Source organism: Oncorhynchus gorbuscha, linkage group LG08 (assembly GCF_021184085.1).
Source record: "Oncorhynchus gorbuscha isolate QuinsamMale2020 ecotype Even-year linkage group LG08, OgorEven_v1.0, whole genome shotgun sequence".
Taxonomy (NCBI): domain Eukaryota; kingdom Metazoa; phylum Chordata; class Actinopteri; order Salmoniformes; family Salmonidae; genus Oncorhynchus; species Oncorhynchus gorbuscha.
In genome coordinates this window covers 66843909-66860080 of record NC_060180.1, presented here as the reverse complement: position 1 = coordinate 66860080, position 16172 = coordinate 66843909, and the positions used below count along the sequence as shown (strand labels likewise).

General features: G+C 44.2%; 1 protein-coding gene across 2 annotated transcripts; it reads left to right on the top strand.

Moving 5' to 3' along the window:
• Positions 1-1148: 1148 nt before the first annotated feature.
• On the top strand, positions 1149-14858 carry LOC124040999 (CMRF35-like molecule 7). 2 transcript variants are annotated; one of them, XM_046358147.1, is made up of 7 exons: positions 1149-1274; positions 1415-1744; positions 2200-2520; positions 10740-10856; positions 11345-11449; positions 11691-11740; positions 13931-14856. In XM_046358147.1, exons 1-7 carry the CDS (start codon positions 1229-1231, stop codon positions 14255-14257), a joined length of 1296 nt encoding a protein of 431 aa, XP_046214103.1. In that variant the 5' UTR covers positions 1149-1228; the 3' UTR covers positions 14258-14856. The 2 variants fall into 2 exon arrangements, with proteins under 2 accessions (XP_046214103.1, XP_046214104.1); XM_046358148.1 differs by lacking the exon at positions 2200-2520 and having other exon boundaries at positions 13931-14858.
• The last annotated feature ends 1314 nt before the right edge of the window (positions 14859-16172 follow it).

The following is a 16172-nucleotide window of genomic DNA, read 5'->3' as shown; positions in this document are numbered from 1 at the left end:
TATTTATGGGGGGGTGGGGTCATAAACCTCACCCAACAGGGCAACGTCATGACAGTAAGGTGTTTATTAATACTTGAGTTAAAGCTAGAGATATGTTTTTTGCATGTGCTGCATCTCAATCCACCACATCCATCTATGCCACAGAGCTACAGTGCTGTTTGTCAGATAGGAGACATGTCAAAAACAGTTTGGTAATCCGAACAGTTTGGTTATGCTCTACGACCCTCCACAAGTGCCACAGGATTTGTCGGGAGTCTTTTGTCTGTAGCATCCGAACCATTTGGGCTACAAACTAATATGACCCCACTGTAGAAAGTGTAGACTGTCACAAACACGAGGGTGTTCACGTAATTCGTCTGAAGGTAACTCATATAAATGAATGGAAGTATGGAGGCAGTTTTGTGCCAACAAAAATAAGGGGTTAAATATGTGTCAAGCTTTCTTATATATCCTAGTTATAAGACAGACACTTCAAAAACTCATTCCTTATGATTCATTTTTTGACTGTCTTTTTTGACATTTATGAATGTGTTAATCAATGCGTGTCTATGGACAGATTCAATATTTTATAACATCATTTTTAAATAGAACCTTTTTTATACCTAAAAGGGTCCTTAAATTAAAAATCAGATACCTGAGCCATGGCATGACCATCTTAAAATAATTCCATATGTAAGTTTATAATATAAGGATCTATATCTTGTTAATTATTTACATTTTTGTCATTTCACAGACGCTCTTATCCGGAGCAACTTACAGGAACAATTAAGGTTAATTGCCTTGCTCAAGGGCACAGGCATATTTTTCATTTCGTCTGCTTGGGGATTTGAACCAGCAAGTTGGCCCAATGCTCCTAACTGCTGGGCTACCTGCCACCCTAATTAATAACTGTTAATACATATTTTAAAAGTTGTTTGAATAATTGTCCATATATATTATGATTAATGAATGACGAGAAATCTATTTATAAATGACTCATTTACGGATTATTTCTGGATGATGTTAAAAAGTTTTACAGAGTAGTGAAATTATTTCAGGAAGTAAATAGTCAAACAACTTCCTGCACTACACACACTAACACACACTCAGAGTGGTTCTCATACACACTGCAGGAGCAGATCTTCCTGTACTGGGGTGGTAACTGGACGTAGAAGTATTGAGGGGACTGGAGTAAACAGGGTGTACAGGGTCTAAAGAGACTTGAACTAGCTGGGAGCCACAAGTCATCATGGTTATCCTGCTGGTCCTCACACTGAAGGTTGTCCTCCTCTTAGGTGAGTACATCAGTCTGAATGAACACATGTCCACATTTTACAGTGTAACTCATTCAGAGTAGAAACCCCTCTTACAGTATGTGAAATGGAAGCTGGGGTGTTTGTACTGTTTGTAATGAGACTGTTGGTGTGTCCTACAGCTGCTATGTGGAGTGTGTGTTCAGCAGAGTTGATCACAGTGGAAAGATATAAGGGAGGCAAGGCAGAGATCAGATGCCCCTATAGAGAGGAGTGGAGGAGCCACCAGAAGTACATATGCAAAGGCAGCAAAATGGAGTGTATAACATTTTTGGGAGACAATGATATTGAGACTGAGGATGAAGAACGAAGCTCTAAATGGAGATACTCCCTATATGACGACAAAGGGGTCAGAGTCTTCATTGTGACCATCACCAACCTGATGTCAGATGGTGCTGGAACATACTGGTGTGGAGTGGAACGATTTGGACTGGACCCTGAAGTGCATGGAGGTACTGTAAACCTCTGATTCTCATTCTCAAAACATTACCACTTTCATACTCAACATTTTACATTAAACATTCCTAATGAGGTCTCTGCTATTAGCCCGACTCCCAACTTGAGATCCCTACACATCGATTGCTTAACAGTTCATGCATACTGTGTTTTTAATTGACTCAACCTCAATGTATGATTTACATGATCATCAACATAAAGGAATCAATCTCAAGTTGGAATGCCCTAAAATAATCCGTTCATTCAACTTCCGTGAATAGTGGGATCAAACACACATGTATTCTGCATGTATTGGAGGACAGATAACTAACACATTAGACAAGGAGGTTTCATGGTGTATAATTCTTTGTCATTGGAGTTTCCAAACCTTACTTCTTATGATATGTATTTATAATAAATCGGCTGAACTTATTTCTGAGCTCTAAGCCTGCATGTGTGTTTAAAATGACAGATCGGTGCTGTGAGAATCACACTGCAGTGACTGGCTATGAAGAACAGACAGTCTCCATTCATTGTATGTATGATGAAAAAACTGAAGACAATGAGAAATACTTCTGCAAAGTGACGACGCAGTCGAGGTGCATAGATGATGTAAAAGTGACAACAACGAAAAGCCAGAACGGGAGGTTCTCACTGTTCGACAACAGGACAGCCGGAGCATTCACCGTGACCATCACCAGACTAACCCAAGAGGATGCTGGGCGATATCTCTGTGGTGTACAGAACAACCAAGCTCTCGATACCCTGTCAGCAGTCCAGCTTGATATCAAGAGTAAGACTGTTTTTTAATTTGCCTGTTTTGCATTGTGAGACAGATTGATCAGGACACAGTTGTATGTCAGTGAAGTGAGAAGCTTAGATGGAATTATAACGACACAAGGCGAGACCCAGACGCAGTCACTGGAGGCAGATGGTTGGAGCTCTGGTATTTATTATAATCCAAGGGATAGACAAAAGGCAGGTTCATAGCCAGGGCAGAGTCCAAAACGGTACAGGGCGGCAGGCAGGCTCGAGGTCAGGGGCAGGCAGAGTGGTCAGGCAGGCGGGCTCAGAGTCAGGACAGGCAAGGGTCAAAAACCAGGAGGATGAGAAAAAGAGAGACTAGGAAAAACCAGGAGCTGAGAGAAAACCACTGGTTGACTTGGCAAACAAGACGAACTGGCACATACAGACAGAAAACACAGGTATAAATTCCCAGGGGATAATGGGGAAGATGGGCTACACCTGGAGAGGGGTGGAGACAAGCACAAGGACAGGTGAGGCAGATCAGGGCGTGACAGGAAGAGGACTGGGTGTGCCTGTGTGAGTTGAGGCGTTAAAAACAACTGGAACACATCTTAACTTCCTATGTAATCTATTAAATGTTTCTACATCTGTCTCGGAAACCTGTCATGGCAGTTTAGATGTTATCAAGAATATAAAAGAACATTTGTTTGGCATAGCTCATACAGTATTACTCAACCAACTTTAACTGTGTTAAATTTAGGAGAGAGAGATAAAAAGAGACAGAGAGAGAGGGGGGGGAGCGAGAGAGAGAGCAAACGAGAAAGTGAGAGAGAGATAAAGAGACCCCAGAAAGTAAATCTCAGTAAGACAAAAATAATGGTGTTCCAAAAATAATTCAGTTGCCAGGACCACAAATACAAATTTAATCTAGACACCGTTGCCCTAGAGCAGACAAAAATACTAGACATACCTTGACCTAAACATCAGTGCCACAGGTAACTTCCACAAAGCTGTGTAGTTCTGAGAGACAAGACAAGAAGGGCCTTCTACGCCATCAAAAGGAATGGTGGTTGTGAGGTCTGGGGTCTGCTCACCAACCAAGAATTCACAAAATAGGAAAAACACCAAATTTGATACTGCATGCATATTTCAGAAAAAATATCCTCTGAGTACAATGTAAAACACCTAATAATGCATGCAGAGCAGAATTAGGCCGATACCAGCAATTGATAAAAATCAAGAAAAGAGCCGTTACATTCTAGAACCACCTAAAATGAAGTGATTCCTAAACCTTCCGTAACAAAGCCATCACCTACAGAGAGTTTAACCCGGAGAAGAGTCCCCTAAGCAAGCTGGTCCTGGGGCTCTTTTCACAAACAAAAACAGGCCCTACAGAGCCCCAGGACAGCAACACAATTACACCCAACTAAATCATGAGAAAACTAAAAGATAATTACTTGACACATTAGAAAGAATTAACAACAAATCTGAGCAAACTAGAATGCTATTTGGCCATAAACATAGAGTACACAGTGGCAGAATACTTGACCCCTGTGACTGACCCAAATTTAAGGAAAGCTTTGACTATGTGCAGACTCAGTGAGCATAGCCTTGCTATTGACAGAGGCTGCCGAAGCCAGGCCTGGCTCTCAAGAGATGACAAGCTATGTGCACACTGACTGCTGAATGAGGTGGAAACTGAGCTGCACTTCCTCACCTCCTGTCAAATGTACGACCATATTAGAAACACACATTTCCCTCAAAATACACAGACCCACAAAGAATTTTAAAACAGATCCAATATTGATAAACTCCCATATCTGAGAGAGAGAGATATGACAACAAAAATACTTAGTTTTTTAGCAGCCCCAACAGTAACCACAACAGAAACTACTACAAGAACAGTAACAAACCCAGCTTCACCAACTCAATCATCCTTAGCAACCTCCACCTAGCACCTGTGTATGAGAGAGAGAGAGAGATACATGTAGTTGGCTAAATGACAACTAAAATATCTGAACAGGAAGAGCAGAAACCACACTTCCTTCTATACGCCTGTCAGCGATTGCAGCGATCAGGGTACATTTACAGTGCATTCAGAAAGTATTCATACACCTTGACTTATTACACATTTTGTTGCAATACAGTTTGACTTCAAAATTGAAGAAATTGGCACACAATATTTTTAGCAAATGTATTGAAAATTAAATACAGAAAAATCGAATTTACATAACTATTCAAATCCCTGAGTCAATACATGTTAGAATCACATTTGGCAGTGATTACAGCTGCGAGTCTTTCTGGGTAAGTCTCTAAGAGCGAACTAACCACGCTGCATTTTGGTCCGACTCTCTTTCGGGAGATGCATACCTGGATTGTACAATATTTGGACATCATTCTTTAAAAAGATCTGTCAAGTTGGTTGATGATCATTGCTAGATAGCCATGTTTAAGTCTTGCCATATATTTTCAAGCTGATTTAAGTGTAACCACTCAGGAGCATTCAATGTCCAACTCCAGTGTATATTTGGCCTTGTGTTTTAGGTTATTGTCCTACTAAAAGGTGAATTTGTCTCCCAGTGTCTTTTGGAAGGCAGACTGAACCAGGTTTTCATCTAGGAGTTTGCCTGTGCTTAGCTCTATTCCATTTATTTTTATCCGTGTTTGCTGATAACGTGATGCAGCCACCATGCTTGAAAATGAAGAGTGTTGTGTTGTGTCGAAATTGCCACAAACATAATGCTTTCTATTCAGGACATAAAGTTAATTTCTGTGACCCTTTCTTTGCAGTTTTACATTAGCGCCTCATTGCAAACAGGATGCATGCTTAGAATTGTTTTTATTCGGCGGCTGTCATGCTCATCTAAATGAATGGACCAAGGTGCAGCGTACTTAGAGTTCCACATGTTTAATAAATATGAAACTCACCAAAAATAATATAGAAGAAAATGAAACATGACGTTCTAGGCTGCTCACAGGCAGCTACACAAAAACAAGATCCCACAAACACCAGGTGGGAAAGGGCTGCCTAAATATGACCCCCAATCAGAGACAATGATAGACAGCTGCCTCTGATTGGGAACCATACCAGGCCAACAAAGAAATAGAAAACATAGATTGTCCACCCTAGTCACACCCTGACCTAACCAAATAGAGCATTAAAAGGATTTCTAAGGTCAGGGCGTGACAGTGGCACTAGTGATTCTGCGAATGGGGTAGAAGTGTTCCTTCAGATCTCCTCTCTGCAGATTTTTGAATCTTTATTTTATTTCCCAAAAATATACACGTTGTTTATTTTATTCCCCATGCACTAACTAGCAGTGAAACATGGCGACAAAAAACAATCAAACAGCTAACGCAAAGGCCCCAGCAAGCAGCAGCTAGCGCCATTTTGAGTCTGGTGATGACAACTCTCCAGATGCGCAGCAACAAGATACTGCCACAGCAATGTGTCAAAAAATGAAAGAGGCTGTAATAAAAACTATCAATGATCGTTTTGACAGGCTTGAAACAAAGTTAGAGTGTCTAAAGACATCACAGGCCGAACTGAAGGCTGAGGCTGATGAGGCCCTGTCTGATCATGACACCCAGATTGGATGTCTGTAAACCACAAGTGCGCTGCTTAAAAAGAAGAATGAGGCTCTCCAAGCCAAGGTTCTCAATTGAGAAGACAGGAGTCGCAAGCTGAGCATCAAACTTGTGGGGATTTTGGAGGATGATGAACAAGGGAAACCCACAGAGTTTGTTTCCAAGCTCATTCCCAAGCTGCTGGGCAATGACAACTTCCCAAAGCCGCTCCTCGTTGACCGTACACACCGCTATCTACAGGCAAAGCCCTCACCAGGTGCCAAGCCACGCACCATAATCGCAAGGGTACATCACTTTCAGGAAAAGGAGCTCATTCTACGACTTGGACGACAGCAATCTATGGAATACAAAGACCAAAAGGTTCTCATCTTCCCCGACTACACCATGGAGGTGATGGAGCAATGATGCAGACCATGAGAGAGGCAGAAGTGAAATACAGCCTGTGTTTTCCAGCCAAGGTACATGTTCATCACATTTGCATGGAGTCTTCACCAAGTTACGTATAAAAACTACAGCAAACCCCTGAAAGGGTGAAATCACTCGCCACACATTTTTGGGATATTTATTTAGGCAAGTTGAGAACAAGTTCTCATTTACAATTGCGACCTGGCCAAGATAAAGCAAAGCAGTTCGACACATACAACAACACAGAGTTACACATGGAGTAAAACAAACATACAGTCAATAATACAGTAGAAAAATAAGTCTATATACGATGTGAGCAAATGAGGTGAGATAAGGGAGGTGAAGGCAACAAAAAAAGGTCATGGTGGCGAATTAAATACAATATAGCAAGTAAAACACTGGAATAGTGGATTTGCAGTAGAACAATGTGCAAAGTAAAGATAGAAATAATGGGGTGCAAAGGAGCATAATAAATACATAAATACAGTAGGGGGAAAAATACAGTTTGGCCTGAATTATAGATGGGCTATGTACAGGTGCAGTCATCTGTGAGCTGGTCTGACAGCTGGTGCTTAAAGCTAGTGAGGGAGATAAGCATTTCCAGTTTCAGAGATTTTTGTAGTTCGTTCCAGTCATTGGCAGCACTTTGACTGAGCAAACAGTGGATTTGATGTTTATTCATAAACGGTAGCATATTAATTTGTTTTCCAAGAACCACAGAGAGGGCTGTTAGTTAAGTCTGACTGCTGCTAGCTAACTAGAACCACAGAGAGGGCTGTTAGTTAAGTCTGACTGCTGCTAGCTAACTAGAACCACAGAGAGGGCTGTTAGTTAAGTCTGACTGCTGCTAGCTAACTAGAACCACAGAGAGGGCTGTTAGTTAAGTCTGACTGCTGCTAGCTAACTAGAACCACAGAGAGGGCTGTTAGTTAAGTCTGACTGCTGCTAGCTAACTAGAACCACAGAGAGGGCTGTTAGTTAAGTCTGACTGCTGCTAGCTAACTAGAACCGCAGAGAGGGCTGTTAGTTAAGTCTGACTGCTGCTAGCTAACTAGAACCGCAGAGAGGGCTGTTAGTTAAGTCTGACTGCTGCTAGCTAACTAGAACCGCAGAGAGGGCTGTTAGTTAAGTCTGACTGCTGCTAGCTAACTAGAACCGCAGAGAGGGCTGTTAGTTAAGTCTGACTGCTGCTAGCTAACTAGAACCGCAGAGAGGGCTGTTAGTTAAGTCTGACTGCTGCTAGCTAACTAGAACCGCAGAGAGGGCTGTTAGTTAAGTCTGACTGCTGCTAGCTAACTAGAACCGCAGAGAGGGCTGTTAGTTAAGTCTGACTGCTGCTAGCTAACTAGAACCGCAGAGAGGGCTGTTAGTTAAGTCTGACTGCTGCTAGCTAACTAGAACCGCAGAGAGGGCTGTTAGTTAAGTCTGACTGCTGCTAGTTAACTAGAACCACAGAGAGGGCTGTTAGTTAAGTCTGACTGCTGCTAGCTAACTAGAACCACAGAGAGGGCTGTTAGTTAAGTCTGACTGCTGCTAGCTAACTAGAACCACAGAGAGGGCTGTTAGTTAAGTCTGACTGCTGCTAGCTAACTAGAACCACAGAGAGGGCTGTTAGTTAAGTCTGACTGCTGCTAGCTAACTAGCGTAGTATTGGGTTTGTTCAAGCCATCATGCCCGGCGGTCCTCATTTACGTGAGATGTAGAGAAGGGTACTTATTTTGGGGAAGCAGTGAGGAGGGAGGGTTTCTCTGGGGAGGTAGTGGGGAGGGAGGGTTTCTCTGGGGAGACAGTGGGGAGGGAGGGTTTCTCTGGAGGAACAGTGGGGAGGGAGGGTTTCTCTGGAGAAACAGTGGGGAGGGAGGGTTTCTCTGGAGAAGCAGTGAGGAGGGAGGGTTCCTCTGGGGAGACAGTGGGGAGGGAGGGTTTCTCTGGGGAGACAGTGGGGAGGGAGGGTTTCTCTGGGGAGACAGTGGGGAGGGAGGGTTTCTCTGGGGAAGCAGTGGGGAGGGAGGGTTTCTCTGGGGAAGCAGTGGGGAGGGAGGGTTTCTCTGGGGAGACAGTGGGGAGGGAGGGTTTCTCTGGAGAAACAGTGGGGAGGGAGGGTTTCTCTGGAGAAACAGTGGGGAGGGAGGGTTTCTCTGGAGAAGCAGTGAGGAGGGAGGGTTCCTCTGGGGAGGTAGGGTTTCTCTGGGGAGGTAGTGGGGAGGGAGGGTTTCTCTGGGGAGGTAGTGGGGAGGGAGGGTTTCTCTGGAGAAACAGTGGGGAGGGAGGGTTTCTCTGGGGAGACAGTGGGGAGGGAGGGTTTCTCTGGGGAGACAGTGGGGAGGGAGGGTTCCTCTGGGGAAGCAGTGGGGAGGGAGGGTTTCTCTGGAGAAACAGTGGGGAGGGAGGGTTTCTCTGGAGAAACAGTGGGGAGGGAGGGTTTCTCTGGAGAAACAGTGCGGGGGGGTTTCTCTGGGGAGGTAGTGGGGAGGGAGGGTTTCTCTGGGGAGACAGTGGGGAGGGAGGGTTCCTCTGGGGAAGCAGTGGGGAGGGAGGGTTTCTCTGGGGAGGTAGTGGGGAGGGAGGGTTTCTCTGGAGAAACAGTGGTGAGGGAGGGTTTCTCTGGGGAGACAGTGGGGAGGGAGGGTTTCTCTCAAAACACTTCATCACAGTTTGTCCCCTTTTTCTCCAACTACACAGAGGCCTCTACTGGTCATCTCAAGAACCACAGATGATCTATGTGTAACATCTGCTTCCAACTTACACTCTCAAACTCATAGATCCCCTGAACGCAGCTCACTTTCCAGCCCGCTTTCCAGCTCAAACTCTCAAACACATAGATCCCCTGATCCCAACCACTCTCCAGATCCCAACCACCTGAATTCTGATAACCTGTTCCCACACCTGTATGTCATTCACACACACTATTTAGTTCAGTTCTTTGCACCCCATCATTGTGAGGTGTTGTTTGTTTTGATACACATTCTAGTCGGAGCGCTGTTCATTTCCGTATTAGTCCTCCTGTGTATTGTAGATTTTTGGCCATCCTCACTAACGACGCCTTTTTGCCTCCTCCCTGCCTGTACTTTTTCCTATCAGATTTCCTGTCGTCAACCTCTTGCCTGATCTCCCGGACTACGTTATTAGCCTTTTATTAGCCAGTACCCTGCCTGTACCATTACCTTTCTGGAGTCCCTGTGTATGACCTCCTGCCTGCCTCTGGACCCAGCTACCTGCCTCCTCCTGTGGTCTTTTACAAATAAACACCTGCTGCGCCCTGCACTTAAAACCAGCACTCTGTCTCCCATCGTATTCATTACACCATGGGGCACTGCCTCTACTAGTCATCTCAAGGAGACCTGCGGTAAAGAGTTAAATATTGAGACCTCAGATGATTTATGGGAAGAAGCCCTGTCTAGAATCACTCCTGTTCCATCATTGGCAGATATAAATTGATACAATACAAAGTCATGCATAGACTATTACTCCGAATTACATATAATTTCTCCTCAGGTCTCCCCACTGTGTGACACATGTAAAGCCTCAGAGGTTCATTGAGTCATCTTTTTTGGCTCTGCCCCCTACTTAATAATATTTGATTGGTACTCAAAGGTATATGAGAGGGCCCATTGAACTTGCTCTCCTTGAGTCTGTTCTAAGATCATCCGATGAGGATGGGTGACTGCAAAAAAATGTATCCTCATAGAATGGAAGTCACCCAACCCCCTTTGCTTCCATAGATGGCTAGTAGAAATTATTGATAATATTTCCTTGGAAAATATTAGTTTTTTCAGAACTTACTTCTCCAACAGATTTCTCAAGATTCGGGGTCCGTCTCTGGACCGTCTTGACAGAGACTGACTGGGAACACTGACGAGGAACTCTTACTGTTGTAACTGTCACTGTTGCTCTATTATTGTCCCATGTCTTGCTTAAGCAATACTTCATTTCATATGTCATTTTATTCAGTACATGAAAATTTAAGCGGAAAAGTATGTCATCACAAATCGCAACAAATTTGTTTAGTGGAAACACCATTGGTGGGAAAAAATGATGTTTTTGTAGTTGCTGTTTTACGAATATTTCCATGAAATTCTGTCACCAATTGGATGGAAACCTATCTAAATAGAAATATCTTTGGAATTGGAATTTGGTTTGCTTTTCGAATGACTTTAATTTAAATGGAATTGACCCCAACTCTGATAGAAGTTGGGTGAGTTCATCTGTCAGACACACAAGCATACTGTAGGTATGAGACACATTCTCTCTTTCTCTCCCTCTCAAACCCAGTTTCACCAACTCTATTCTCCCCACCTAACGCCACCTCCCAACCTACTGCCAACTCCATCTCACCATCATCCGTGTCATCACCATCATCCATCTTACCATCAACACACAACAGTTCTGGTAAATAAACATTGAGCCTAGTTTGTAAACATATTTTTGTAGTGTAAAGAGATGTATCTTGCATCAAATTTGACTTTGGAATCAGATTCCCAAGCCACATCCGCAGGTAGTGTGGGATACTACACCAGATTGCCCACTCTGAGAGGTATAGTATAAAAACAGTGTCTCTCTGACAACACATGCCCCTGCAAGAATAACTTTAATACCAGTACTCAGCATTTGTGAATTGTTTGAACAGTTTGAACAGCTAGCCTTCTTTTAGTCTATATACTATAGTGTATACAGTATGCTAATAGCTGCACCCAGACATGAAGCATGAATGTTGGCCCCCACATCCTGTCAGGACAGGAAGTAAACAGAAAAGTTACACAACTGATGTGGAAGAGAGGCAGATCTTACTTCACAGTGTAAAAGGCCCTATGTAAGTTGAACAGAAGTGCTGATTGTCAAGTAAGTGTTCTAATGGTACTGTTTGTTTCTGTGTTCAGATACATCAGTGGTCATCATAGTATCTGTGACTCTGGTCATGCTGCTATTGGTGCTTGTGGTCAGCCTGTTCATAGTCTATAGATGGAAATGCAACAAGGAAACAGGTGAGCAACACTCACTCTCATAAACAAACACACACAAACATACTCACACACACACACTGTGTCAAATAATGGGAAATTACGGTTTTCACACCCAGTTTTCTTTCAAAGAAAACATTTCCTTTGACCCTGGTTGAGAAATAGAGGTCTCATTGTGAACAGGGCTCTGAAAACCTCCTGAACAAACTGCTGCAGCCCAATAGTGGCATGTGTGAAGTGTATGACACTGTGTTGTGTTCCACAGTTGACTCTTCAGCTTCCAGGGTGAACACAGACACCGGGACCAACAGTGAGGCCAGTGTGTGTGTGTGTGTGTGTGTGTGTGTGTGTGTGTGTGTGTGTGTGTGTGTGTGTGTGTGTGTGTGTGTGTGTGTGTGTGTGTGTGTGTGTGTGTGTGTGTGTGTGTGTGTGTGTGTGTGTGTGTGTGTGTGTGTGTGTGTGTGTGTGTGTGTGTGTGTTGTAATCTGAGTGGTTCGAGCCCTGAATGCTGATTGGCTGACAGCCGTGGTATACCAGGGGTATGACTAAACATGTATTTTTACTGTTCTATTTACATTGGGTACCAGTTTAAAATATCAATAAGTGACTTCGTGGGGGTTGAGGTATATGGTCAATATACCACGGCTAAGAGCGTTTTGTCTGCCACGATTGACGTAATGATGAGACCAAGGCGCAGCGTGAATAGAGTTCCACGTATTTTTAATGAACTGAACTGAACTCACCAAAACAAAACAACAAATAACCAACAAACTGAAACTCACTGAAAAAAACAACCAAACCAACCGTGAAGCTACTAGTGTGCACACAGGCACCTAACTGTAGACAAGATCCCACACCAGAAAGTGGAGGTTCCGGACTAGGGACCGTCGCTGGAGGTTCCGGACTGGGACCATCGCTGGAGGTTCCGGACTGTGAAACGTCGCCGGAAGCTCTGGACTGGGGAGGCGCACTGGAGGTCTGATGCGTGGGACCGGTACAGGTGGCACCGGGCTGATGACACGCATCTCAGGGCGAGTGTGGAGAGGAGGCACAGGAAGTACTGGACTGTGGAGACGCACTGGAGACTTGGAGCGTAAAGCTGGCACAATGCGTCCTGGCTGGATGCTCACTTTAGGTCGATACATGCGGGGCGCTGGCACAGGACGCACTGGGCTGTGAAGGCGTACTGGCGATACAGTACGTAGAGCCGGGCAGGATATCCTAGTCCGAAGAGGTGTACTGGAGACCAGGAGCACAGACCCGGCACAACCCGTCCTGGCTGGATGCCCACTCTAGCGAGGCATCACTGCATAACACGGTGCCTGACCAGTCACACGCTCCCCATGGTAAGCACAAGGAGTTGGCTCAGGTCTGAACCCTACCTCCGCCAATCTCCCCGTGTGCCCCGCTCATAAAAAAATATTTTGGGGCTGCCTCTGGTGCTTGCATCATTGTTAATACTCCTCGTAAGGTCGCCGTTCCGCTTTTTCCTCCCTCGGACGGCGATACTCCCCAGCCTGGGTCCTGGGTCCTGCTCCATCAGGGATCTCCTCCCAGGTCCATTCCTCCTGAACACGCAACTTGTGTCGTCGTATGAAGGAGAAGAGGAGGACCAAGGTGTAGCATGGTGTAGCATGGTGTGCGTCCATATTTATTCAAATGAACACGGAAATAATAAAAATAACAAAGAGAAACAACCGAAAACAGTTCTGGCTGGTGCAGACAACAGAAAACACCCACGAAACACAATAGAAAACAGGCTACTTAAATATGGTTCTCAATCAGGGACAACGATTGACAGCTGCCTCTGATTGAGAACCATACCAGGCCAAACACAGAAATAGCAAATCATAGAAAAACTAACAGACAACCCACCCAACTCACACCCTGACCATACTCAAACAAAGACTTAACAAAATAACTAAGGTGAGAACGTGACAACTTGGTCCTTTTGTGATGGGATCTTCTGTCACGATCGTGGTAATGATGAGACCAAGGCGCAGCGTGAATAGAGTTCCATGAATGTTTAATGAAATGAACTCACCAAAACAAAACAACAAACCAACCAACCGAACGAACGAACGAACGAACGAACGAACAAACAGTGAAGCTACTAGTGTGCACACAGGCTGTAGACAAGATCCTACACCAGAAAGTGGGGAAAAAGGGCTGCCTAAATATGATCCCCAATCAGAGACAACAAAAAACAGCTGTCTCTGATTAGGAACTATATCAGGCCAACATAGACATACAAAACCCCTAGACCTACAACAACCCTAGACATACAAAAAACCTAGACATACAACACGAGGGTACCCACCCTAGTCACACCCTGACCAAACCAAAATATATAGAAAACAGAAATACTGTGACATTGTCGTGCATAAGAACAGCCCTTAGCCGTGGTATATTGGCAATATACCACACCTCCTCAGGCCTTATCGCTTAATTCTCCCCTCTCTCATTATGTCCTCCCATCCCTCTCCTCCTTTTCCTCCTCTCCAGGGTTGTCATGGTGATGGTGACTATGAGGAGATAAAGGACCGCCCCCTACAGTCCAGTTCAGGTAGTGTGACCACCACCATCTACGCCACTGCCAACTTACCCACAAGCCCCTCTGACTCTCTCAACTACACCAACGTCAACTTCCACAAGGACCCCAGCTGCCCCAATGAGGCCACTGTCGTCATCGCTAAAGAGGGCACTTCTCCTGGTTACTATGCCACCGTCAACATTGGTCAAAGCCCCGCCTACTCTACTGTCAATCATCCACACAGCACCTCTGAGGCTCCTCCCATTTACTATACAGTCAGCAAACCCAGAGACCCCTGAGTCACTGACAACCAATCACAAGGGACATATTCACACTGGCAACAAATCACAAGTTACATGTTATTATAATAGTTATAACTATATGTTCCACCGAAAACAGCTGCAAGATCAGGGCCTGAGTTCTCGATAGCGATGGAACTTACAAGTGTTTTAACGATGCATAGTTCCTACAATGGCCAAAGATGTAACTTGCGTTTTCTAAAACACCAAACAGCGAGAACATTCGCTAAGTGATTCATTGGAACATGTGTCGATACTGATAGGATGTAAAGCAAAGCAGTGTCACTTTCTCCATTCAAATCTTACCTTGGCATTACAATTACTGGACAATATTGATGAGTGTTCAGCTCCTAGAGAGATATACTGAACAAAGACATAAACGCAACATGCAACAATTTCAAAGATGTTGTTGACTTACAGTTCATATAGAGTTATAAGTCAATTGAAATACATTTCCTAATCTATGGATTTAACATGACTGTGCAGGGGAGCAGCCATCAAATCAAGTTAATTTGTCACGTGCGCCGAATACAACAGTTGTAGGTAGACCTTACAGTGAAATGCTTACTACAGGCTCTAACCAATATTGCAAAAAAGGTGTTAGGTGAACAATAGGTAAGTAAAGAAATAAAACAACAGTAAAAAGACAGGCTATATACAGTAGCGAGGCTATATACATTAGCGAGGCTACATACAGACACCGGTTGGTCAGGCTGGTTGAGGTAGTATGTACATGTAGATATGGTTAAAGTGACTATGCATATATGATGAACAGAGAGTAGCAGTAGCGTAAAAGAGGGGTTGGCGGGTGGTGGGTGGCGGGACACAATGCAGATAGCCCGGTTAGCCAATGTGCGGGAGCAGTGGTTGGTCGGCCCAATTGAATGTATAGTTAAAGTGACTATGCATATATGATAAACAGAGAGTAGCAGCAGCATAAAAAGAATGGTTGGGGGGGCACTCAATGCAAACAGTCCAGGTAGCCATTTGATGACCTGTTCAGGAATCTTATGGCTTGGGTGTAAAAACTGTTGAGAAGCCTTTTTGTCCTAGACTTGGCACTCAAAGTATCAAATGCCATGATGTAGTAGAGAGAACAGTCTATGACTGGGGTGGCTGGGGTCTTTGACCATTTTTAGGGCCTTCCTCTGACACCGCCTGGTGTAGAGGTCCTGGATGGCAGGCAGCTTAGCCCCAGTGATGTACTGGGCAATACGTACTACCCTCTGTAGTGCCTTGCGATCAGAGGCCGAGCAATTGCCGTATCAGGCAGTGATGCAACCGGTCAGGATGCTCTCGATGTTGCAGCTGTAGAACCTTTTGGGGATCTCAGGACCCATGCCAAATCTTATAAGTTTCCTGCGGGGAAAAAATGTTTGTCGTGCCCTCTTCACAACTGTCTTGGTGTGTTTGGACCATTCCAGTTTGTTGTGTGAAGGGTGTGTTTCATAGTTCTCAACCAATGTCTGTTCACTTGGTTGTGGTCACTGAGTGAGCATAGTTTACTTATAATAACAATTCTCTCATTTAGAAGCTAAATTTACAGTTAATCTTTTCACAAATAGTTTCATATTTAAACATTTAAATTGCACAACAACAATTTGTCATCCTATCATCAGATATAATGTCCCAGACACCAACTGATCTGACATCATATTCTTGATGTACCAATGGACACTTTCAACTGGTTGAGAAAGGGAAATATTGTTCCATTTCCCAACCTTTTGATGTTACCATACTCTCTCTAAGTTAGCGAAGGGCTTTCCAAGAGTCCATTCTGTAGAGTGGAGAGAAAAGGGGGAAAGGTATTTATGGGAGGGTGGGGTCATAAACCTCACCCAACAGGGCAACGTCATGACAGTAAGGTGTTTATTAATACTTGAGTTAAAGCTAGAGATATGTTTTTTGCATGTGC